Source organism: Schistocerca piceifrons, chromosome 2 (assembly GCF_021461385.2).
Source record: "Schistocerca piceifrons isolate TAMUIC-IGC-003096 chromosome 2, iqSchPice1.1, whole genome shotgun sequence".
NCBI lineage: Eukaryota > Metazoa > Arthropoda > Insecta > Orthoptera > Acrididae > Schistocerca > Schistocerca piceifrons.
In genome coordinates this window covers 472,222,316-472,248,441 of record NC_060139.1, presented here as the reverse complement: position 1 = coordinate 472,248,441, position 26,126 = coordinate 472,222,316, and the positions used below count along the sequence as shown (strand labels likewise).

At 40.4% G+C, this 26,126-nt stretch overlaps 2 protein-coding genes across 3 annotated transcripts in view; one reads left to right on the top strand and one right to left on the bottom strand.

The window, feature by feature from the left end:
- The window catches only part of LOC124776396 (tRNA (uracil(54)-C(5))-methyltransferase homolog), a 109,041-nt gene extending 89,194 nt beyond the window's left edge, over positions 1 to 19,847 (bottom strand). Inside the window, exon 1 of the mRNA XM_047251372.1 lies at positions 19,433 to 19,847. Coding sequence (XP_047107328.1) covers positions 19,433 to 19,519 — 87 coding nt within the window. The 5' untranslated portion in view covers positions 19,520 to 19,847. The remainder of the gene's footprint in view (positions 1 to 19,432) is intronic.
- A 129-nt stretch (positions 19,848 to 19,976) lies between these two features.
- LOC124776397 (endoplasmic reticulum junction formation protein lunapark-B-like) overlaps positions 19,977 to 26,126 on the top strand; it is a 128,415-nt gene continuing 122,265 nt past the window's right edge. For both annotated transcript variants that reach the window (XM_047251374.1, XM_047251373.1), the window contains exon 1: positions 19,977 to 20,231. The gene's annotated coding sequence lies outside the window, so the exon portion shown is untranslated. The remainder of the gene's footprint in view (positions 20,232 to 26,126) is intronic.

Sequence of the window (26,126 nt, the reverse complement as noted above, 5' to 3'; positions counted from 1 at the left end):
TTACAGGACTGTCACTGAACAGCTTGGATATCACAAATTGTGTGCAAGGCAGGTTCCAAAAATGCTCACTGATCTGTGCACGGAGAAAAAATGTATACTGCACGACACTTTTTTGGAGTGTTACAGACAAGATGGAGTTGATTTGTTTTCCCACACTGTTACGGGCATCAAGACGTGGATATTGTACACCAGCACAGAACTGAAACAAAAGTCAACGCAGTGGCACCATTCAAGTTCGCCAAACCAAAGAAGTTTGAGCAATCTCCACTCTCTAATCGAAAAATGATGGCTACTGTTTTCTGGAATGGAAAGGGCACCCTTTTGATTGATTTTATGGACCATGGATCAACAATTACAGCTGGTGTTTACTGTGAAACACCAACCAAACTGAGATGTGCGATCCAAAATGGGCACCGTGGGAAACTGTCATCTAGCATAATCCTCCGTGGCAACACACGCTCTCACACCATTGCCAAAATCAAGGAGAAGATTCAAGATATTCAATGGGAACTTTTTGAGCAGCCTCGTACAGTTCTGACCTTGCACTGAGCAACTATTTCCTTTTCTTGCATTTCAAAAAGTGGCTGTGAGGACGATGATTTCAAAACGATGATGAACTAGAGATTAGCATTATGAACTGGTTCAGTTTCCAGGCAGCAGACTTCCATGTTGTGGGGTTAAAGAAGCTGGTGCAATATTATAAAAAGTGTATATGTGAACAGCCATTATGTGGAAAAGTAAACTAGATATGTAGTATAATAGCACTATCAACAAAAACCTTTTCTCATGAGCTTTTTTTTGTGACCAAATGGATCTTAAATTTGGAATATGCCTCATAGTTTGTGGGCTGTCACTCTCATGTGAAAGTGGCGCAACTGGAAGTTGGCTTTCTCTCATTAATTATTTGTCATCGTTGGGATGTTGAGGAGTCTGTGATCTGTCTCTCTTGCTTTTTTCTACCTGTCTTTCAGCATTCTGGTGCTTTATGGACTTGGTATCAGATTATGTTGTTGGTAAAAAGTCATATTTCAGAATATTTTTGTCATGTGTTTTGTGAAAACTGGGTAACGCATCTTTTGCATCATTATGTATTTAAGTAATTTTGTTGAGTGGTAAAGGAAAGAGGTTTACCCAGCCAGACACAGTTAGTACTTTAATATCTTAAATAAATAAATTACAAGTGTGATGCACAAAGATGACATTTCACATTAAATATGGAATTTCTGGAAACAATCTTTGTTTTCCCAAAATACTATGGTACATTGCAAATACTTTAGATCCAAGATATTAGTGCTTGCTTCATTTTTGTATTGCATACGACATACAGGGTGACACACGAAGTGTGTCACTATTTTGTTGCGGATGAACATTTTACTGTCAAGAAAAACTCAAAGGAACATATACTACCAAGGAAAACACTAACTGGAGAATTGTTCTAACTTAGCACAAGCTCAATATGCCAACCATATTGATTCCTAAGATCCTTCACATAAACTTGGTTGTTAGTGATAACATTACGTCACACTGTCTGTGATTTCACTACATGCTTGAAGAATGGATGTCCAAGCTCCATTAAATCATGTGGATGTATCAGGAAAATTGTTTCCTTTACATATCCCAAAGAAAGAATTTACATGGGTTGAGGTCTGGATTACTGGGGACCAAAATAGTCTGTCATTGAAACAAACTGGAAATCTGAGAGAAATGACTTACATGTCAAAATGCTCATGTAAGAAATCCAACAGTGTGTTTGCAGTATGTGGCCTTGCTCAATCTTGCGTGAACCACTGCATGTTGAACAGCAATGCTGTAGCAAGAAGCTGTGGACCAAAATTATTGCAGAGGATACTCATATAATGCACACTGTTCACAATTTCTTCAAAGAAAAAAGGACCAATAAGCCCATGATTGGAAACTGTGACCCACGCTGTAATTCTTGGAGGATGATGTTGTCATTCATGATGCACTTGCAGATTTTTAGTAGCCCAAAAGCATACATTTTGTTTGCTAACCACACAACCCAAAAATAAGCCCCTGCCACTTGTGTTCTGCAGTGAGCTTCTGAATAGAGGTCTCCTCGTACAGTTACATCAGGATTTCACTTCCATGACTCTGCTGATGGAGCATCTGTATATGCCCAGCTGCAACCTTTCTGCACAGTTTGTCAGGGCACCTCTGGTTAGAGCAACTTGTACTGCTTCACTATTACCTGGCAACATATAGGATTCAGCCAAGATAACATCACTTCCAGTATTGATCCTTTCCATACAAATTGATCATACAGACTGTAAATGTGTCTCTTACAAGGGGGTTACTGTGTGTTAAACCATTATCGGAACTGCCTCTGAGTAGCAATAGGACTTCTCATTTTGTGAAAAAGTAACAACTGTGGATCACTGATGTGTTGTTAGTTGACCATTGTTGACCATGTTGTAAACACTAGCCTCCTAGTGATGGTACTGTGAATTATACATACTTTTGTAACTCTATTTCTTTGAGCTCTACTGCTACTGCTTCACAGGGTACCAAGCACAATTCATAAATTATATCCGAAACAAACGGTGACACATTTCGTGCACCACCCCAAAGTATTCATAAAGATCACTGCAGTTGGTGCTTCAACGCTTATCTGTCTTAATTCTATCAACACATTTGGCTGCCACTTCTTAACAAAATGTTGTAGACAATGTTGTAAAACAATAACCTCAAACAGTCTAATACTAACAAAGCCTGACTCAATATACGCTACAGGCCATTAAAATTGCTACACCATGAAGATGACGTGCTACAGACGCAAAATTTAACCGACAGGAAGAAGATGCTGTGATATGCAAACGATTAGCTTTTCAGAGCATTCACACAAGGTTGGTGCCGGTGGCAACACTTACAGCATGCTGACATGAGGAAAGTTACCAACCGATTTCTCATACACAAACAGTAGTTGACCAGTGTTGCACGGTGAAACGTTGTTGTGATGCCTTGTGTAAGGAGGAGAAATGTGTACCATCACGTTTCCGACTTTGATAAAGGTCGGATTGTAGCCTATCGCAATTGCGGTTTATCGTATTGCGACATTGCTGCTCGCATTGGTCGAGATTCAATGACTGTTAGCAGAATATGGAATCGGTGGGTTCAGGAGGGTAATACGGAATGCAGTGCTGGATCCCGACGGCCTCGTATCACTAGCAGTCGAGATGACACGCATCTTGTCCGCATGGCTTTAACGGATCATGCAGTCATGTCTCGATCCATGAGTCAACAGATGGGGACGTTTGTAAGACAACAACCATCTGCACGAACAGTTCGACAACATTCGCAGCGGCATGGACTATCAGCTCGGAGACCGTAGCTGTGGTTACCCGTGACGCTGCATCACAGACTGGAGCGTCTGTGATGGTGTGCTCAACGACGAACCTGGGTGCACGAATGGCAAAACGTCATTTTTTCGGATGAATCCAGGTTCTGTTTACAGCATCATGATGGTCGCATCTGTGTTTGGCGACACCACGGTGAACACACATTGGAAGCGTATATTCGTCATCGCCATACTGGCGTATCACCCAGCGTGATGGTATGGGGTGCTATTGGTTACACGTCTCAGTCACCTCTTGTTCGTATTGACGGCACTTTGAACAGTGGACGTTACATTTCACATGTGTTACGACCCGTGGCTCTACCCTTCATTCAATCCCTCCAGAACCCTACATTTCAGCAGGATAATGCACGACCGCATGTTGCAGGTCCTGTACAGGCCTTTCTGGATACAGAAAATGTTCGACTGCTGCCCTGGCCAGCACATTCTCCAGATCTCTCACCAACTGAAAATGTCTGGTCAATGGTGGCCGAGCAACTGGCTCATCACAATACGCCAGTCACTACTCTTGATGAACTGTGGTATCGTGTTGAAGCTGCATGGGCAGCTGTACCTATACACACCATCCAAGCTCTGTCTGACTCAATGCCCAGGTGTATCAAGGCTGTTATTACGAACAGAGGTGGTTGTTCTGGGTACTGATTTCTCAGGATCTATGTAGCCAAATTGCATGAAAACGTAATCAAATGTCAGTTCTAATATAATATATTTGTCCAATGAATACCAGTTTATCATCTGCATTTCTTCTTGGTGTAGCAATTTTAATGGCCAGTAGTGTATTTGAAGCTTCTTCACAGTTAGTCACTGAACTGAAACCATAGATTATGGTGAAGGGCAAATACATTTACATCTGCAGTATTAATAATGGGTTTAACAAATATCTTTACTGCCATTTTCTGCTTTTGCAGTTTCATACATAAAATTTAACAACAAAAATTGTATATTTATTGTAGTTAGCCATAGTTGCAAGATTTGTCACACCAATGCAAATACCACTACTTTTTGCTCTTCTGTAACACGAATAATTTTTCTGGAATCATAAAAATTTAATAGTGCATCAGTCACTCTAATATCTTGCCACTTGATGTCTGCAATGCAGCCATTGATAAACCACTCATGTTCTCCGTGCTTCATGAATACATCTTACAAGAAGTGTAGCAGATTCGATCTGCCTATGCTTACAATCCTACTATCTGCCACTGGGTATTATCTGGTAAAATAATTATCAAAATAATTCCAGAATTTTTTCCCCTTAGATCTTCTGCTGGATGTTTTACAAGATATTTCTGCACTACACTTCCTGTTGAAAGCAGACCCTGATCTATCAGCCGAAATCCACACTGTATTCCTCTTATTCTTCTTTTTTTCCACATATTGCTAAAGACTGCTTTTGCCTTTAATTATTGATGCCTCAGCTGTTACTACTGGATTAGGAAAAAACACTTTTCCAAAGTTTCTCGAACTTTTATCAAGAAATGAAACTTCTTGACAGATTAAAACTGTGTGATGGACCGGGACTTGAACTCGGGACCTTTGCCTTTCGCAGGCAAGTGCTCTATCAACTGAGCTACCCAAGCACAACTCATGACCCATCCTCACAGATCCAATTCTGGCAGTACCTTGTCTCCTATCTTACAAACTTCACAGAAGCTCTTCTGCGAACCTTACAGAACTAGCACTCCTGGAAGAAAGGATATTGCGGAGACATGGCTTAGCCATAGCCTCGGGGATATTTCCAGAATGAGATTTTCACTCTGCAGTGGAGTGTGCGTTGCTGCAAAACTTCCTGACAGATTAAAACCGTGTGCCGGACCGAGACTTGAACTTGGGACCTCTGCCTTTCGCAGGCAAGTGCTCTACCAACAGAATGTCCAGAAGCAGATGCACAAAATAAATCACTGTGCATCAAACAACGAAATCTCTGTGCTGTAATACGGTCAAGGAAAACAACTGTATGGTCGAATGAGACAATGTTTTACAGTAAGACAAATAACTGATAGGCAGCAAAATAACTGAATGCCAGAAGTTACAGACAGTTCATGTCCTCAATACATTCAGTATTATTTTTGAAGCATTATTTTAGGAGTAGAAATTTCTCTCTCTACAGAGGTAGACCCAATGGCTAGGTCCTACTAAAAAACAAAACTAGACAAGATTGTATATCTAAAATTATAATGAAAGTTTTCAATTCAAAAACAACACAAAATCTTGTTATTTTATGAAAATTTAAACATAGCTCTCTCTTTAGCCTATCAAAGTGCTTCAGTAAAACGGAATAACTCTAGCTGCTAAAGCCCAACAGTGTGACATACATACGTAGGGCTTCTGAAGGCAAAAGGTTTTTAAAGCATCCACAGCAAGGGTGAAATTGTGAATTGTGTTTTATTCATCTCATGACATACATTTGCAATCCATTTGGTTTGCGTACAGGAGACATGTCAAAAATTTGTAAAACAGTTACAATGATTTTTACATTAATAAATAATAGTGGTATAACAAATAACAACATTATAAGGATATTTCTTTGGATGAGTAACACATTTATCCAGTTTGTCCCACATGAGTTCATCCACTGAGTAATAACACTTCAGTGTCAGTACCTCATACAGCTTTCTTTTAAGTGATGGTTCAAATGGCTCTGAGCACTATGGGACTTAACATCTATGGTCATCAGTCCCCTAGAGCTTAGAACTACTTAAACCTAACTAACCTAAGGACATCACACAACGCCCAATCATCACGAGGCAGAGAAAATCCCTGACCCCGCCGGGAATCGAACCCGGGAGTGGGAAGCGAGAACGCTACCGCACGACCACGAGCTGCGGACTTCTTTTAAGTGAACCTAAATTCATCTGCATCAATTTGTTCCCTTTTAATTTATTAAAGATTTTCATTCCCATGTATTGAGGTCCCTGGGCTTACAGTCTGAAGCGGTGGGTGAGGAGCATCAAATTTTCTTTGTTTCTAGTATCATGTGAATGGACAAAATGGTTTCCCTCAAATAATTCATGTCTTGTGTACAAAAATATAATAATCTCTTATATGTATAAGGATGGCAGAGTTAACATTTTAAGTTTTCTAAATAATCATCAAAATGGTTCTTTGTGATTTGCAATGCACATATTTCGTATCATTTTTTTCTGTATTTTTAGTATCCGCACTATGTTTGTCGAGTTACCCCCAAAAACAATAACATACCTAATTTGAAGCAGCTGGTATATGCTACTTTTCATGTGTCTATGTCAGTTGCAGTTGATAATATTTGCATTGCAAATGCTGCTCAGTTTGTTTGGCAGGTATTCAATGTGTGCCTGCCAGCTCAAATTTTTATCTACATTTAAACCTAAGAATTTGACTGAGTCAACTTCTTCTATACCTTGGTTGCTGTGTACAATCTTAATCTGCTCACATTTTGACTTTTTGGTTTTGAACTGCATCATGTGAGTCTTAGATGTGTGTAGATTCAACCCATTTAGCTGAAACCAAGTTTCTAAGGTACTGAAGGTACTGACCACAGATTGGGAAATTTTTTCTGAATCCTGATCTTCAACTAAGACGGAAGTATCATCTGCAAACAGCACTGATTGGGAGCTGATATTTAATGGTAAGTCATTAACATAAAATAGAAACAGAACTGGGCCTAATATGGAGCCTTGTGGAACATCCTGAGACATTTTTTTCCAGTCAGAAAAATAATATGAGCCATTTGAAGAAATGCTAACTCTTTGCTTTCTGTTGGATAAGTAAGATTTAGGCCATTGTAGGGCACTGCCGCTAATGCCATACTTTTCAAGTTTGTAAACAAGCAATGCATGGTTTATAGAACCAAACGCGTTTGTGAGGTCGCAGAAAATTCCTGCTACCTTATTTCTCTTGTCTAATGATGCACTTATTTTCTCACTGAAAGTGTTTGCTGCATCTATGGTGTTTTTCCGTTGCTGAAAACCATATTGATTGTTTAGAATAACAGAATATTTTGCAATGAAGTTTTGGATTTGTGCAACGGCAAGTTTTTCAAATATTTTAGATAGAACTGGGAGAATCGAGATAGGATGATAATTTCCCATGATCTCTCTTGATCCCTTCTTGAAGAGTGGTTTGACTTCAGCATATTTCAGTGCCTCTGGGAAACAGCCCTCTTCAAAACACTGATTTATTATTTGAGCTAGTGGGTTTGCAATTCTATTGGAACACATAAATGGTGAGTGTATGGTGGTTTGTCATTACAGAGAGATGAATCAAGGTGACAGGTTTTGCAAATGACCTAGTGTACTGAGGTGTTATTGAAAGTCATACTGTTTAATAATGGTTACATCAAGATTGGTTTCAATAGCTGTTAATTTCATACCTGTGGTGTTGAATTTGTTGGGGAGGGATCCGTGGAAAGTTGGCAAAATCTAGTTGGAGGCAAGGAATTCCTGGAAGGATACCATGCAAGGTGAATGTGGGAGGGGAGGAGGGAGGATGACTGTTGGAGGTTGGAACAAAATGAGACAATGTTCAATGTGTTCTTTGTTCTTGCTGTGGTGAACAGGTATCTCCTTTGAAGGGAATTTATAAAGAAGATATTCCTGAGAAAGTCAGAAAAGTTAATTCTGAGCATGAGACTGGAGGTGAAACCTTCGGAGAATAGTGAGATTTCTGCGGGGACCATGTCTCTGGAGACTATGTAGATGATAATGCTAGGAGTTTGGAGGTATCTTTGGTAATAGTTTTTGGACTGTGGGATGCGCAGCAGATCAGCAAAGTTTTCTCTGAGAGCAGTGTAATGTTGAATGGACTGATAAAAAGGAAGAAAGATCAGGGTTTAACTTCCTATCGATTACACAGTCATTAGAGATGCAGCAAAACTTAGACTGGGTAACGATAGAGAACGAAATTGGTAGAGTCCTTTTCAAGGAAACCATCCTGACATTTAACTTAATTCATATTGAAAAACTATAAGACACCTACAAGTGAATGGCAATTTGTCAGCCCACATTGTCTGCCTGCCTGTCAAAAAAATTTGTTGATTATCAACATTTCAACAAATGCATTTGTTGTAGTTATTTAACCTGACCTTTGTATTCACTTTTATAACTGCCTCTGGACTAAACAAAATGTTAGATGCACTAAATTTTATCTATCATGTATTGAAAATCTGATACCTTTAATTATGAACAGACAGAAGGTAGTGCAAGGGGCATAGCAACATGTTCATGGCCCAAGATTCACCAGAGGGTGTCATTAGTATGTGGAATCGAAAATTTCGTTATTTGGGATAAATTGTCTAAATCAAATAACACTGTACAACAGGACCAACCAAATGAGGCAGTGCAGTTGTTACGACAATGATATCATATTCTAGAGAATGGAGTTTGCTCTGGCCGGCCGTCCTCACTTGGGGTTTCCTAAACCATTTCAGGCAAATGTCAGGGTAGTCCCTTCAAGGTCATGACCTACCCCTGTCTTATTCTCATAGAACCATACTGATACAATCCATGGGTATGTATATTTTGAGCATTTATTTGTTTTACAATAACAAATCTTATATGATTGTGAAACAATCCTTTAATTAAAAAATAAATCAAGTCAAATCAAATTTTATAACTGGTCACATCAGTGAAAAGAGTGCATTTAAATCTAGCAGAAACTCTTGTTTTCATTCTGGTGGTGGTTCATGTAAAATGCAAAATCTGCATACCTCACAGTTTTAGTTTCTATAATGAAACATGTGTTAAATATGGTACAAATGCAGACATCGGGCTACGATATAAATCAGTCTGTTATAACCTGTATTTCACAGTCATATGTTTTGGCTTCATTCACCTTGTCACCAAATCAAAACCTTGCAAGCTGACAAAGATCATTACATTACATTACATTAATACTAGTTCCATAGATCATGAATACAACATTTCGTCAGGTCAGTTTAACGTTCCGTAGAACTTCATATCTAAAAATTTCCTCCCCCCATGAACCATGGACCTTGCTGTTGGTGGGGAGGCTTGCATGCCTCAACGATACAGATAGCCGTACCGTAGGTGCAACCACAACAGGGCAGACAAACGTGTGGTTCCTGAAGAGGGGCAGCAGCCTTTTCAGTAGTTGCAGGGGCAACAGTCTGGATGATTGACTGATCTGGCCTTGTAACATTAACCAAAATGGCCTTGCTGTTGTGGTACTGCGAACGGCTGAAAGCAAGGGGAAACTACAGCCGTAATTTTTCCCGAGGGCACGCAGCTTTACTGTATGGTTAAATGATGATGGCGTCCTCTTGGGCAAAATATTTCGGAGGTAAAATAGCCCCCCATTTGGATCTCCGGGCGGGGACTACTCAAGAGGACGTCGTTATCAGGAGAAAGAAAACTGGCATTCCACGAATCAGAGCGTGAAATGTCAGATCCCTTAATCGGGCAGGTAGGTTAGAAAATTTAAAAAGGGAAATGGATAGGTTAAAGTTGGATATAGTGGGAATTAGTGAAGTTCGGTGGCAGGAGGAACAAAGACTTCTGGTCAGGTGAATACAGGGTTATAAATACAAAATCAAATAGGGGTAATGCAGGAGTAGGTTTAACAATGAATAAAAAAATAGGAGTGCAGGTAAGCTACTACAAACAGCATAGTGAACGTATTATAGTGGCCAAGATAGACGCGAAGCCCATGCCTACTACAGTAGTACAAGTTTATACGCCAACTAGCTCTACAGATGACGAAGAAATTGAAGGAATGTATGATGAGATAAAAGAAATTATTCAGGTAGTGAAGGGAGATGAAAATTTAATAGTCATGGGTGACTGGAATTCTACAGTAGGAAAAGGGAGAGAAGGAAACGTAGTAGGTGAATATGGATTGGGGCTAAGAAATGAAAGAGGAAGCCGTCTGTTAGAATTTTGCACAGAGCATAACTTAATCATAGCTAACACTTGGTTCAAGAATCATAAAAGAAGGTTGTATACATGGAAGAATCCTGGAGATATTAAAAGGTATCAGATGGATTATATAATGGTAAGACAGAGATTTAGGAACCAGGTTTTAAATTGTAGGACATTTCCAGGGGCAGATGTGGACTCTGACCACAATCTATTGGTTATGAACTGTAGACTAAAACTGAAGAAATTGCAAAAAGGTGGGAATTTAAGGAGATGGGACCTGGATAAACTGACTAAACCAGAGGTTGTACAGAGTTTCAGCGAGAGCATAAGGGAACAATTGACAGGAATGGGGGAGAGAAATACAGTAGAAGACGAATGGGTAGCTCTGAGGAATGAAGTAGTGAAGGCAGCAGAGGATCAAGTAGGTAAAAAGACAAGGGCTAGTAGAAATCCTTGGGTAACAGAAGAAATATTGAATTTAATTGATGAAAGGAGAAAATATAAAAATGCAGTAAATGAAGCAGGCAACAAGGAATACAAAAGTCTCAAAAATGAGATCGACAGGAAGTGCAAAATGGCTAAGCAGGCATGGCTAGAGGACAAATGTAAGGATGTGGAGGCTTATCTCACTAGGGGTAAGATAGATACAGCCTGCAGGAAAATTAAAGAGACCTTTGGAGAAAAGAGAGCCACTTGTATGAATATCAAGAGCTCAGATGGAAACCCAGTTCTAAGCAAAGAGGGGAAAGCAGAAAGGTGGAAGGAGTATATAGAGGGTGTATACAAGGGCGATGTACTTGAGGACAATGTTATGGAAATGGAAGAGGATGTAGATGAAGATGAAATGGGAGATACGATACTGCGTGAAGAGTTTGACAGAGCACTGAAAGACCTGAGTCGAAACAAGGCCCTGGGAGTAGACAACATTCCATTAAAACTACTGACGGCCTTGGGAGAGCCAGTCCTGACAAAACTCTTCCATCTGGTGAGCAAGATGTACGAGACAGACAAAAATAGCCTGAGACTTCAAGAATAACATAATAATTCCAATCCCAAAGAAAGCAGGTGTTGACAGATGTGAAAATTACCGAACTATGAGTTTAATAAGTCACAGCTGCAAAATACTAACACGAATTATTTACAGACGAATGGAAAAACTGGTAGAAGTCGAACTAGGGGAAGATCAGATTGGATTCCTTAGAAATGTTGGGGGGGCAAAACTGACCTTACAACTTATCTTAGAAGAAAGATTAACGAAAGGCAAACCTACGTTTCTAGCATTTGTAGACTTAGAGAAAGCTTTTGACAATGTTGGCTGGAATACTCTCTTTCAAATTCTAAAGGTGGCAGGGGTAAAATACAGGGAGCGAAAGGCTATTTACAATTTGTACAGAAAGCAGATGGCAGTTATAAGAATCGAGGGACAAGAAAGGGAAGCAGTGGTTGGGAAGGGAGTGAGACAGGGTTGTAGCCTCTCCCCAATGTTATTCAATCTGTATATTGAGCAAGCAGTAAAAGAAACAAAAGAAAAATTCGGGGTAGGTATTAAAATCCATGGAGAAGAAATAAAAATGTTGAGGTTCCCCAATGACATTGTAATTCTGTCAGGGACAGCAAAGGACTTGAAAGAGCAGTTGAACGGAATGGACAGTGTCTTGAAGGGAGGATATAAGATGAACATCAACAAAAGCAAAACGAGGATAATGGAATGCAGTCGAATTAAGTCGGGTGATGCTGAGGGAATTAGATTAGGAAATGAGACACTTAAAGTAGTAAAGGAGTTTTGCTATTTGGGGAGCAAAATAACTGATGATGGTCGAAGTAGAGAGGATATAAAATGTAGACTGGCAATGGGAAGGAAAGCGTTGTTGACGAAGAGAAATTTGTTAACATCGAGTATAGATTTAAGTGTAAGGAAGTCGTTTCTGAAAGTATTTGTGTAGAGTGTAGCCATGTATGGAAGTGAAACATGGACGATAAATAGTTTGCACAAGAAGAGAATAGAAGCATTCAAAATGCGGTGCTACAGAAGAATGCTGAAGATTAGATGGGTAGATCACGTAACTAATGAGGAGGTATTGAATAGAATTGGAGAGAAGATGAGTTTGTGGCACAAATTGACTAGAAGAAGGGATCGGCTGGTAGGACATGTCCTGAGGCATCAAGGGATCACAAATTTAGCATTGGAGGGCAGCGTGGAGGGTAAAAATCGTAGAGGGAGACCAAGAGATGAATACACTAAGCAGATTCAGAAGGATGTAGGTTGCAGTAGGTACTGGGAGAGGAAGGAACTTGCACAGGATAGATTGGCATGGAGAGCTGCATCAAACCAGTCTCAGGGCTGAAGACCACAACAACAACAATAACATCTAAAAATTAATATATTGGGTACAAACAGTTGTCATTCACAAATTCTTTCAATTTGTTTTAAAATGGTGGTTAGCTATCTGTGACTTTTATGGTGTTTTGTAAACGATCCAACATTTTTGTGGCAGGATAATTCACCCCTTTCTGCACCAAAATCAGATTTAACCCAGAATAGTGAAGATTATCCTTCCTTCTAGTGCTGTCGCTACACACTTTGCTATTGTTTTTAATTTGTAATGGGTTATCAATAACAAATTTCACAAGTGAATATATATATTGGAAAGGTACTGTGAATATCTTAAGTTCCTCATAAATGTCTGCAAGGTGATCTTGGGTGGTCTCCAGCTATTATTATGATCACACTCTTTTGCGTAATGAATACTTTTTGTCTTAGTGATGGATTACCCCAATATATGATGCCGTATGAACACAATAAATGAAAATAGTCATATTAGGCTAATTTACTGATCTGTTTATGACTAACATTTGCAGTAACCCTAATAGCATAAGTAGCTAAACCTAAATGTTTCAACAGATCATCAATGCGTTTTTTTCATTTTTATGACTCAATTTCTCATCAATGCACAAACCCAGAAATTTTGAATATTCTGAATTAGCAACACGCTTCTGTTCAAAGTCATCAATGGTGTTATCCCATTTGCTTTATGGAACTGTATCTCAGCCCAAACTCTTTGCCTTTACAAATGTCTGCTTGTGTCTGTGTATGTGCAGATGGATATGTGTGTGTGTGCGAGTGTATACCTGACCTTTTTTCCCCCTAAGGTAAGTCTTTCTGCTCCTGGGATTGGAATGACTCCTTACCCTCTCCCTTCAAGCCCACATCCTTTCGTCTTCCCCTCTCCTTCCCTCTTTCCTGATGAAGCAACCGTTGCGAAAGCTTGAAGTTTGTGTGTATGTTTGTGTGTCTATCAACCTGCCAGCGCTTTTGTTTGGTAAGTCACATCTTCTTTGTTTTTAGATACATTTTTCCCACGTGGAATGTTTCCCTCTATTATATATATATAGTGTCTTTCCGCCGTCCACCTAACCTTCGTAACCTCTTAGTTCATCCCTATGAAATCCCCAAACCACCTTCCCTACCATCTGGCTCCTACCCTCGTAACCGCCCCGGTGTAAAACCTGTCCCATGCACCCTCCCACCACCACCTACTCCAGTCCTGTAACCCGGAAGGTGTACACGATCAAAGGCAGAGCAATGTGTGAAAGCATCCACGTGATTTACCAACTGACCTGCCTACACTGTGAAGCTTTCTATGTGGGAATGACCAGCAACAAACTGTCCATTCGCATGAATGGACACAGGCAGACAGTGTTTGTTGGTAATGAGGATCACCCTGTGGCTAAACATGCCTTGGTGCACGGCCAGCACATCTTGGCACAGTGTTACACCGTCCGGGTTATCTGGATACCTCCCACTAACACCAACCTGTCAGAACTCCGGAGATAGGAACTTGCCCTTCAGTATATCCTCTCTTCTCGTTATCTGCCAGGCCTCAACCTCCGCTAATTTCAAGTTGCCGCCACTCATACCTCACCTGTCTTTCAACAACATCTTTGCCTCTTTACTTCCGCCTCGACTGACATCTCTGCCCAAACTCTTTGCCTTTACAAATGTCTGCTTGTGTCTGTGTATGTGCGGGTGGATATGTGTGTGTGTGTGTGTGTGTGTGTGTGTGTGTGTGTGTGTGTGTGTGTGTGTGTGTGTGTGTGCGCGAGTGCATACCTGTCCTTTTCCCCCCCTAAGGTAAGTCTTTCCGCTCCCGGGATTGGAATGACTCGTCTTTCCCTCTCCTTCCCTCTTTCCTGATGAAGCAACGGTTGGTTGCGAAAGCTTGAATTTTGTGTGTATGTTTGTGTTTGTTTGTGTGTCTATCGACCTGCCAGCGCTTTTGTTTGGTAAGTCTCATCATCTTTGTTTTTAGAAATATTTTTCCTACGTGGAATGTCTTTAAATATGTCTGCTTGTGTCGGTATATGTGTGGATGGATGTGTGTGTGTGCGCGAGTGTATACCCGTCCTTTTTTCCCCCTAAGGTAAGTCTTTCCGCTCCCGGGATTGGAATGACTCCTTACCCTCTCCCTTAAAACCCACATCCTTTCGTCTTTCCCTCTCCTTCTCTCTTTCCTGATGAGGCAACAGTTTGTTGCGAAAGCTTGAATTTTGTGTGTATGTTTGTGTGTCTATCGACCTGCCAGCGCTTTCGTTCGGTAAGTCACCTCACCTTTGTTTTTATATATAATTTTTCCCACGTGGAATGTTTCCCTCTATTATATATATACTTTTTTTTTTTTTTTTTCAAGAAATTTTGTGTGAGTCCATTTGAGAGAACCACTTCATAATTTTCTGAAAGATATTATTTACAAATTTGTTGGATGTGATTACTATACTTACATCATCAGCAGACAGACAGACATAGCTTTGCATCTTCATGAATACAGAGTGGCAAGTCATTAACATACATTAAGAAATAGAAGGGACCCAAGAATGAGCGCTGTGGGACACCATCCTTGATATCTCCCCAGTTAGATGACTGCTGATTTTTGTAGGCTATCTGTACTATTAATTTCAACCTTCTGCATTTTTCCAGTTAAATATGAATTAAGCAATTTGTGCATAATACTTAAGCTTATCTAGAAGAATTTCATGTTTCGCACAGTCAAAAGCCTCTCAAAGATCACAAAAATCCCAATGGTTGATGTTCAGTTATTCAGAGCATTTAATAATAGATCAGTGAAAGCATATTTCCTGTTGAAAAGCCATTCTGAAAACCAATCTGACATTTTGTTAGTACAAACATGTGAAGCTGCCCTTGAATATATTACTTTTTCAAGAATCTCAACAATGCTGTCAGAAGTGAGACTGGGGAGTAGTTGTAAGCAGTAAACATACCTCCTTTTTAAAAACTCATTGCTATCAAATCATCAGCATGGCTTCAGGCAATCCAGATCCACAACCACAGCAGTCTACAAATATTTGCATTCCATTCTAAAAGATGAAAAGGAAATGGCTAATGGAATATTCTCGAACCTATCTAAAGCATTTGACATTTTAGATCATGGTATCCTACTAAGTACATTGAAAAGAAAGGGAACTGGAGGTATTCCAAATGAATGGATTAGATCATATCTTACTAGCCGGCAACAAAATGTTGTTCTCAAACAAGACACAATAACTGAAAACATTTCAAGAACAACAACATACACATCAGAAAAAACTACCATCAAATTTGGTGTGCCACAAGGATCATTAGGTCCTATCCTCTTTCTTTTGTGTATTGATGACCTGAAAGACACTGTCCATGCCAAACGCAAAACTTTATTTGTAGATGCTACCAGTATTTTGATTACAGGGTCAGACCAAAATGAGCTTAAATTAACTACAGATGCATCACTGCTGGAGCTAACACAATGGTTTGAAAAAAATAAACTTATAATTAACACTGGGAAAATGGTGGACATTAACTTTCATATATCCCACTATAAACAACAAAATGAACATGCATTGAAAATAAACAACAAAATTGTAAAATTAGTTGACAATGTTAAGTTCCTAGGAATATACACTACTGGCCATTAAAATTGCTACACCATGAAAATGTAATATGCAAATGATTAGATTTTCAGAGCATTCACACAAGGTTGGCGCCAGTGGCGACACCTACAACATGCCGACATGAGGAACGTTTCCAACCAATTTCTCATGCACAAACAGCAGTTGACCGGCATTGCCTGGTGAAATGTTGTTTTGATGTCTCGAATAAGGAGGAGAAATGCGTACCATCTCGTTTCAGACTTTGATAATGGTTGGATTGTAGTCTATCGCGATTGCAGTTTATCATATCGCGACGTGGCTGCTCGCGTTGGTCGAGATCCAATGACTGTTAGCAGAATATGGAATCGGTGGGTTCAGGAGGGTAATACGGAATGCCGTGGTGGAGCCCAACGGCCTCGTATCACTAGCAGTCAATATGACAGGCATCTTATCCGCCTGGCTATAACGGATCGTGCAGCCACGTCTCAATCCCTGAGTCAACAGACAGGGACATTTGCTAGACACCAACCATCTGCACAAACAGTTCGACGACATTTGCAGCAGCATGGACTATCAGCTCGTAGACCATAGCTGCGGTTACCCGTGATGCTGCATCACAGACAGGAGTGCCTGCAATGGTGTGCTCAACGACAAACCTTCGTGCACGAATGGCAAAAGGTCCAGTTTCTATTTACAGCATCATCATCGTCGCATCCGTGTTTGGCGACATCACGGTGAACATACATCGGAAGCGTGTATTCGTCATCGCGGTACTGGCGTATTACCCGGCGTGATGGTATGGGGTGCTATTGGTTACACGTCTCAGTCACCTCTTGTTCGTATTGACGGCACTTTGAACAGTGGACGTTACATTTCACATGTGTTACGACCCGTGGCTCTACCCTTCATTCAATCCCTCCAAATCCCTACATTTCAGCAGGAAAATGCACGACCGCATGTTGCAGGTCCTGTACGGGCCTTTCTGGATACAGAAAATGTTCGACTGCTGCCCTGGCCAGCACATTATCCAGATCTCTCACCAATTGAAAACGTCTGGTCAATGGTGGCCGAGCAACTGGCTCATCACAATACGCCAGTCACTACTCTTGATGAACTGTGGTATCATGTTGAAGCTGCATGGGCTGCAATGCCCAGAGGTATCAAGGTCGTTATTACGGCCAGAGATGGTTGTTCTGGGTACTGATTTGTCAGGATCTATGCACCCAAATTGCGTGAAAATGTAATCAAATGTCAGTTCTAGTATAATATCTTTGTCCAATGAATACCCATTTATTATCTGCATTTCTTCTTGGTGTTGCAATTTTAATGGCCAGTGGTGTATCTGCACCGTGATCTCAAGTGGAATACACACATTATAGCTCTTACAACCAAGCTATCATCAATCTGTTATATGCTACAGGTACTAAGCGCAAGGTGTAATAGAGAAATAGAAATACAAGCATATGATGCCCATTTCCAATTAGCCATCCGATATGGAATAATATTTTGGGGGAATGCACCCTGTAGTCAATCTGTTTTCAAAACCCAGAAACGAGCTATCAGAATCGTCCTCAGCATAAAGAGGCAAGGTTCATGTCACTCTCTTTTTCCTACTCCAAAGATACTGAACCTTCCATGCCTACATATATTTGAAACAATAGTCTTTGTAAGAGAATATTTAAGAACCTCCAATGTCTATCAGCTGAACAGCTCTGTGCACAATTACACAACAAGAAATGGCAATAACATTCATATCTCATACGCCAGAACATCAGCCTACCAGAAGTGTGTCCTTCATTGAGGCACACAATTATATAACCACCTTCCTAACAACATCAAGTTGGTAAAACAAGATAGCTTGTTCAAAAAAAAGCTGGTCATTTCTGATGGACCACAGTTTCTACTCTGTAAATGAATACCTCTCAGAATGAAACAGAATTTTATAATGTTAAATTAATAAACAATTTATGGCAATTATTTGTTTATTAAAGTGTACTAGTTGTACATGTAATGCTGCATTAATGTAGATATTTGTAGTCCACAGAGAACCCTAACTATCTGTTGGGAAAAGCTTTTATTACTCTGTTGGAAATACCACAAATCCCACGGGAGCTTTCACTTTTCAGTGACTTTTTCATTTTCGTAATTTCAGTAGTAGGCGAGGTGAGTACCTTCTAGCTGTAAGATACATTTCCCCTTTCTGTTTACTAGATATTTTTATCCCTTTAGTAAGCCATGGATTTTTAATACTTTGTTTAATTATAATTCACCGTTTTCGTAGGGGAAATTGTTTTCAAATATACTCATAAAGGTACCATGAAATAGGTTAAATTTTAAATTAGCATCAGGTTCCTTTTACACCTCATCCCTGATAACTCTTGCAAGCTTTTCCTAAAATTTGCAGTTGTTTAACCATAAACGAATGCACTATTTTGGAGGACTGTTTTGTATTACGCTAGGGAGCTATGTTACATATTGTAACAAGTTGTGCATCATGACCAGAAAGACCATTCTTAACAGGAAAACTTATTGATTAAATTTATCTTGATCTACAAAAACATTATCTAGATTTTTAATGTTGTTTTGTGTAATTTATCTTTATTTCTAAACTTCTAGTGTGTCTACTTACATGTGCTGAAAACTTATATCCAACTATGTTTACCTTTTCCATATCTGTGACCATATGATGTTCAGACAAGCGTCATACATCAATTCTACCCTCAGTTTTTAAATCTTCTAAACAAACGAGCTCACCTACTTTGTTTTTTAATTCCCTAATATTCTGATGAAATGTACTACCATTATTAACCATTGTATTTTGATGAGAGTCTTGTGATATTTTAACATCTCTAGCCCCTGCCTGTCTGAGCTCTTCATCAAGCTTAATTTCGTTCAATGTTGAATCACTGGACACTGATCTTAGCCTAAAAATGAGGTACTCCTGTATGTTTCAATGACCCCTCCCGCTTAAAGTTTAGTATCTTCCCGGCCAATTTACCCTTTCCTTTCCTATTGAGATGCAGGCCACCGCCTTTTTTTTCCCCAGCATGTCATCCTAATCTTCAAATTGGTTAGTATCGCAAAAAATTGGTACATGGCCATAACTCAAATTCAGCAAATTAAAAACATATGACATCATGCATATTCATCTTCAGAAGATTTGAGGTTTACTTTAGTATTTTAAAAAATGCTTTTATAATGGTTTCTTTCCCTGTAATCTGATGTATACCTTCACAACCACACATTAAATAAGTCGTTCAATGCTGAAATACCAATGTCAACGTACATGAAAACTTCGTTGCTGCAGTTTAAGGACAACTGCATTCAAACGAAAACAATCATTACAATAAACACTTAAGTAACTTCGCAACATGTTCGTCAACAAACAACTTGTTTATTTCACGTCTCCACTCTCCTGACAGAACTGTTTACATTCACAGACTATACGCAGACCGCAGTTTAGCCAATGTTTCTTTTCATAAGCAGGGCACTTGTCGAATCACGGAAATGTATTGAGTAAACATCAAATAAATAATTGAGAAAGGTCAAGAATAATGTTCCTCGTCCAAAATCGAGTTACGATTCTCCAGTTACTTAAACGCAACGTCCGTAAATAATTTAGAAGGTTCACAATCACGCAAAGGTTATGTCTGCTCACGAGCTGATAATCATATATAGAACGCAAGTCTGTCTGATCGATAGGAAACAAATGTTTAAATGATATTTCCAGCAGTTCGGCGAACAGAGAAATTGCGACAATGATAACTTCCTTTCATCGTAAAACAAATGAGCAGAAATGACGTTTTATATCTTCATTGATAGTTCTTTGCTATGATTGGACATAGGCATCTGTGCTGTAACGTCTGTTTTGTTTATAGCCGGTACCAGATGTGTGAGAACATTTAATGACGGCGAGGCTGTGGATCACTGGATTACTGGCTCATGCACCAGCGTTGTTTCGTCAGTGTTGTGTTCTTACATTCTGTATGTGGAAGCAGTAAATTTCCTTGAGGCTTTGGAACTACCCTCCTACTGCTTTCAAAGCAATTTTGGAGGTAAATTTGCTGACGTGAAGGAAGACTGAGGTAAGAACTAACCGACCTGCATTTGTGTAAAGCAGTGCTGCTCGTTTGAGACAGAATAGCCCTATAATTTATCCATTGTGGGAATATATTTTGAGGAATAAACTTGTTTACTCTTAGACATTAGCCCCGGAAAAATATCTTTCTGTGATTACTTTATGAATTAGAAAAATGAGTAGGCCTGGTGCTGCTCTTTTCCGGCTTAGTGAGGATTACATTTCAAGCCAGTGTAGGTACGTTATTAGCGAAGTCTGGCGCTACATTCTTGACCAGTTGCTCCGCTGCAGAATGTACCTCGTATTTTTCACTGTTTCGTTTACATAGTACCAGTTTTCTGGAACTAGGAAAACTTAGTGTACCATTGGGAAGTAGAGGCATGCAAAACGTATATTACCTCCCTATGGTTACTTATAACCGAACGGAATGAAAATTACAGAAATGGATTGCATAGTCACAACATACGTCATACATTTTTTGGACTGTTACAGCAATGTGCCGACTGCGAGGCTCTTGGTCTTGTTCCCGCGACTGTGTCTTTGGGACACGGGAGAAACTGCCAAGTGAATGCCGAAAGTGACAGTTGTCCGTAAATTTTGTTTACCGCAAACTACGCAAAAATCTTTATTAGGGTGGAAGTTCCTACAATTAATAGGCTTGTATTCCATTTTCAACTGTACGCTCCCCGATAAGTTTGGATAAGTCTATTCACAAGATCTACAGAGGTACGGCTGTAACACATTCATGCCAAGTAAAGCACTGTGGAGTGCAACCAGTTATTGGCGTTTCGGTTGGTGAGAAACTGCACATTGAAAACAAAATTTTTTAGCTTTAAACACATTAGAAGCACAGTTTTCATTTATTCATCCAGAGATCATCTGATAATAATGTAAGATTTTTCATAATCCAATGAAAATAAATAGCTAAAATATACACAAAGAATATATATGGATGTTTTATGAGGATAGGTCAATAGAGGCATAAATGTATTACTATTGCAGTATGTGGTCACAGAAGTCAAACATAAGTTTGTTCATGCTGTCACCCCTTTCACCCTTTCCATACCCTGTGTGCAGGTGCACCTTGGTAATCTATGGTATTACATGATTAAAGCTTTGTCATTATCAGTTACTTTCCTGTTGCTGATGTGACCTAGTTCTAGTTATCCTGTCAATTCATGTGTCCTTTTGGTGAAGGTATGTTGTGCAGAGAAAGAAATCTAGTTTCAGAAACATAATCGTCAGTCATAAGCAAGTTTTAATGCTAAGTTATATGTACTGTTTTGCTGTATGAATCGGATCTTCAATGGATTTACTAGTTTATGTCTGTTTATCTCCTACGTGTGAATATTGTACCCGTTTCCTTTAATTTTTTGTTAGTAGGTAGATCCATCACGTCAATTTTTTTGCAGTTGCCCTCTGTGTATTTTGATGAAGCTGCATGCAGTCCAATATGACAATTGGCATTTCTTGAAATACCTCTTACTTTCAGCAAGAACATAGGTATAGGCAGCCATTTCATTGATAAGTGTTTCCATTTGAACTTTTGTCATTTTACAAAGTATGCTGGTGCTGCAATATGAAAGAACACTGCATTGTTATTTTAACACAAGCTTATCTTTTTCACTTTCCTTTCACTACTCCGCTTAGTTCATGCAGATTTGCAGAATTACTCTGTACTTAACTCTATTCTCTTTCAGAGTTCTGTGTATCTTATATGGTGTTTTATTGTACAAGGCGCCCTCTACTTGCACAAATCAAATGTTTTAAAACGATACGTGGTTTATTGTTTCATTGCTAAAATAGAACTCGAATTGCTTTCAAAATAATAGTGGAGCCCTGCTGATGATCAGACAGTGTGTTCTAAATATTCTTGGCCGCTTTCCTGTGCGTCATTGTGATTAGCTAAAGACCCAATATTATGCTGATGGCATCATTAACATTGCTGAGTTAGGAGTATCGAGAAGTGACAATGACACTAACCACACAGTAACATAAGCAAAATAAAAAATGACCAAATAGAATGACCTATGCAGGAATGTGGGGTTTTGTCCAGGAATATTCATATTACTAATGCCTTCAAACTTATTAAAAACTTAAAAATATCAGACCACAGTGGTAAAATGGAGGTTTTCATCTCAAGATATAAGTGTAATTATGGAATACGCAACTCTCACCCAAACTGTCACCTTCCAAACCAACCCAGACCTTAGGTTGTGTTACCAAGAAAAAGTCGCAACAGAAATGTCACATGTCAAAACAGAACAGCAGTAAAGGACACAAACAGAAACACCGTAGGTGCCACCCATATAACGCAGTATGTCACACTTCAAAGAATAGTCTGATGGCTTGCATGGTTTCCTAGACATACTTTATTCTAGTAAGCCATTTAAAGTTAGTGATGATGTATTAGTGGCAACAATGAAATTATAAATCCTTGCCAGCATTTTTTGCATAAGCTGTTTGTTTAGTTGTCATAGACTTGGGGATTAAGATTAAGTGTTCTAACTGCACCCTTTTATTCCTCATTTAAATATAAAGGTTTTTCATTCACTTCAATCTTGTACAAATGCTGAAAGTAACTGTTGATGTTTGTGTCATTGTTCGTGATTTCTTTTTTGCTTGTTTTCCTCAATGTAGTGTCTTTGATTCTTCATTCACTTGCCAGCAGACTTATAGTTGGATCTTGTGTGTGATACCATATTCTGGTTTTCAGAGTATATCCAATCCATCATGGTTTTTCACTTGTTCATTATGATAACAATTGTTGTACTCTAAGTGGGGTACCAGAAGGCCTGTTTTGATGTGAGATTTGGCCACCTAACAGCAATGATTGGAGGCCTTTGATGATAAAAATTTGCTGCTACCTCAGTAGTTGTTCAGTAACCTAAAGTGTTTCACACCCGTAGAGAAGTTTCACAACCATGTAGAAGTGTCCCCCTTCTTGACACCTGCCAGTTGTGGGCCGCCTCCTGGGACTCCTCTCCCCGGCATCTCCCAAGCCGGAGGCCTGGTGCCACAACTCTACTACAGGACCCACAGTCCATGCATTCTGAGGCCACCCACTCTCTCTGTTCTGGATCGTGCCGAAGCCTGCCGTCCTTGACCTACGAAAGTGAAGAAGAACAAGAACGAGGAGGACATAAAAGTCCCAGGGCAAGGTATCTCCAGTGCCCCAAAAGGTGCCATCTCCCCACCTCGCAACCTGAATCTAGCTCCTTTCTTAAGGATGTCGGCCCTTCTTTGTTGGTGACAGATGGTGACTTGGCAGCATAATTGGCCCCTACTCCCCTTATTCATTGGAACTGTAATGGATAATACTGTCATGTAGTGGAATTGCAATCCCTAATGTCCTTTTACTCAGTAGCTTATGTCATTCTCAAGGAATCTCATTTTACTGATGCTCACTCACCGACCCTTCGTGGGTTCCATACATTCTGTCTGAACTGGGGCAGCCCTTTGAGGGCTTCCGGGGGCATTTGCACATTGGTTCGCTTTGACGTTATTAGTACATTGATCCCCCTTCAGTACCACATTGGAAGCAGTTGCTGTCAGGGTCCACTTGGACTGTACAATAAGGTTGCAGTTTGCAATCTCTGTCTGCCTCATTACAGGCCATCTGCACCTGCTGCCCTAACTGTTCTCCTTCAGCAACTCCCCCCTCCCTCCTTCCTCCATGGGGCAGGGCTATTTCATCTAATCAGGGGCTCCTCATAGATGAATTTCTTGCGGACCGTGACATGAGCCTTCTTAATGATAGTCCCACTACTCATTTTAGTGTCGCATATGACACTGTCTATGCTATAGATCTTTCACTCACTTCCCCTCCCCTCCCCTCCCCTTCTTCCTTCCTTACACTGGTTGCCACACATTGACCTCTGTGGTGGTGACCATTTCCCATTGATTCTCTCATCCCATTCCCATCACCTGATGGCCAGGTTAGCCTACTGGGCATTCCATCATGCTGACTGGCCTCTATATACCTCCCAGGCCATATTTGCACCTTCTTTATCAGATTGTAATTGATGAATTCATTCGTGATCTGTCCGATAAGATAATGTATGCTGTCGGCATTGCTGTTCCCTGCTCAGAGGGTCTTGTTCACTGACGGTTAGTTTTGTGGTGGAGTGCAGCCATTGCCACCACCATCCATGATTGTTGTTGCACGTTGCTACATCTTAAGTGACATCCGGCCTTCACCGATCTTATTACCTAGAAATGCTTTCATGCTACAGCCCATTACTTATCATACAGAGCAAATGGGTGTGTTGGGAATGCTTTGTCTCCTCCTTAGGTCCTTCTGTCCCTTCGTCATGGGTGTGGGCTACACTCCGCACCATGCAAGGTTCTCAGTGGCAGTCTTACATTCCGGGCCTTGCCTTTCCAGTTGGCCCTTGTATGAATCCATCAGTTGTTGCGGAACACCTCCAGATCTATTTTGCAACAGCATTGGCATCAGACTCCTGTCCATCCGCCTTCCTCCTCTGGAAACAGTGAGCTCCTGGCCCAGATACCTTCCATAACCAATTGCTTAAACACCTGAATCCTCCAAAGTGGCAGTATCTCCTCAAGGTGTTTAACCGTATTTGGCTTCAAGGCATTTTCCTGTTTCAGTGGAGAGGCAGTATTTTTGTTTCTGTCCTTACACCCAGGAATGATCCATTGTCCCTTGACAGTTACTATCCAATCAGTCTGACCAGTGTCACTTGAAAGTTATTTGAACCGGTGGTGGTTTGTCAGCTCAGTTGGGTCCTCAACTCTTGGGACCATTTATCTCCTTATCAGTGCGATTTTGGGAGCAACAGTCTCCACAGTCTCCAATCAATCATCTGCTTTGATTGGAAATGCAGATCAGCAGGCCTTTTCTCAGTGCTGCCATCCCGCCACAGAATTTTTTTTTAATTAATTTTTTTTTTTTCTTTTTCACTCGGCCACTGCTCGCCCGTAGGTAGGTTTACCAGTTGGCCTCTGTCTGCTTCTCTCTGCCACAGTTGCCAACTCCCTTCTTGTCCTCTTCCCAACATTCTCTTGTAACCCCTGCCCCCCTTTGTTAATTCCTCAGCCCCAGATTTGAATGGATCTCTTCGAGAATCTGGAAAGTATCCATCGCTCCCATGGTGTTCCATTGTTTGTTGCACCAGCTCTTACCAGTTTCAGGATGCTGTTGTTTCTTTACACTGATGGCTCTAAATCTGCCAATCCTTTGGCATATGTCTTCATGTCTCCTGTTGACCCAGAACACTCTCCCTTGCCTACCACATGGGGGGTGTTTACTGCAGAATTAATGGCCATCTATCAGGCCTACTGCTTTATCAAATGGTCCTGAGTTTTGTATGTACAGACTCGATGAGTGGCTGTCAGCCTGTCGCTTGGTGTTTCTCCTTCCACCCCTAGGTCTCTGCCATCCATGATTTTCTTGCCGATCTTGGCACTGCTGCTTGTTGGGTTGGTTTCCTTTGGGGTCACAGCCTCTTGGGTAGCCTATGTAAAGAACTTGCCGATAATCTGTCTGGTAGGGAGGTGTGAGGGTGGCCTTCTGCACTACATTCTCTGTGACCCTCACAGAGGTGTATTTGCAACTGTATTTCAAATCCGTTTGTACTCACTGTCTAATATATTTCATGCCTCTCCTAGCAGAAATCTACCATCTTCGTATTGGCCGTACTAGGTTGACCCATGGTTTTTCACTCCACAATGAGCTGCCCGTCCCCTCCTGCCCAATTGTGTACTTGCAGGGACCTCCTCATGGTGGTCTGTATTTTGCAGGACATCCCCGCCTTTTGACCCTTCTTACTGATTACACTCTTTGACCCTTTTCGTCCTGCTTACTACTAGATGGCCCACACTTGGTTACATCTGTCATCCGTTTTCTTCACAAAAGTAGTTTGTCTTCCCAGGTTTA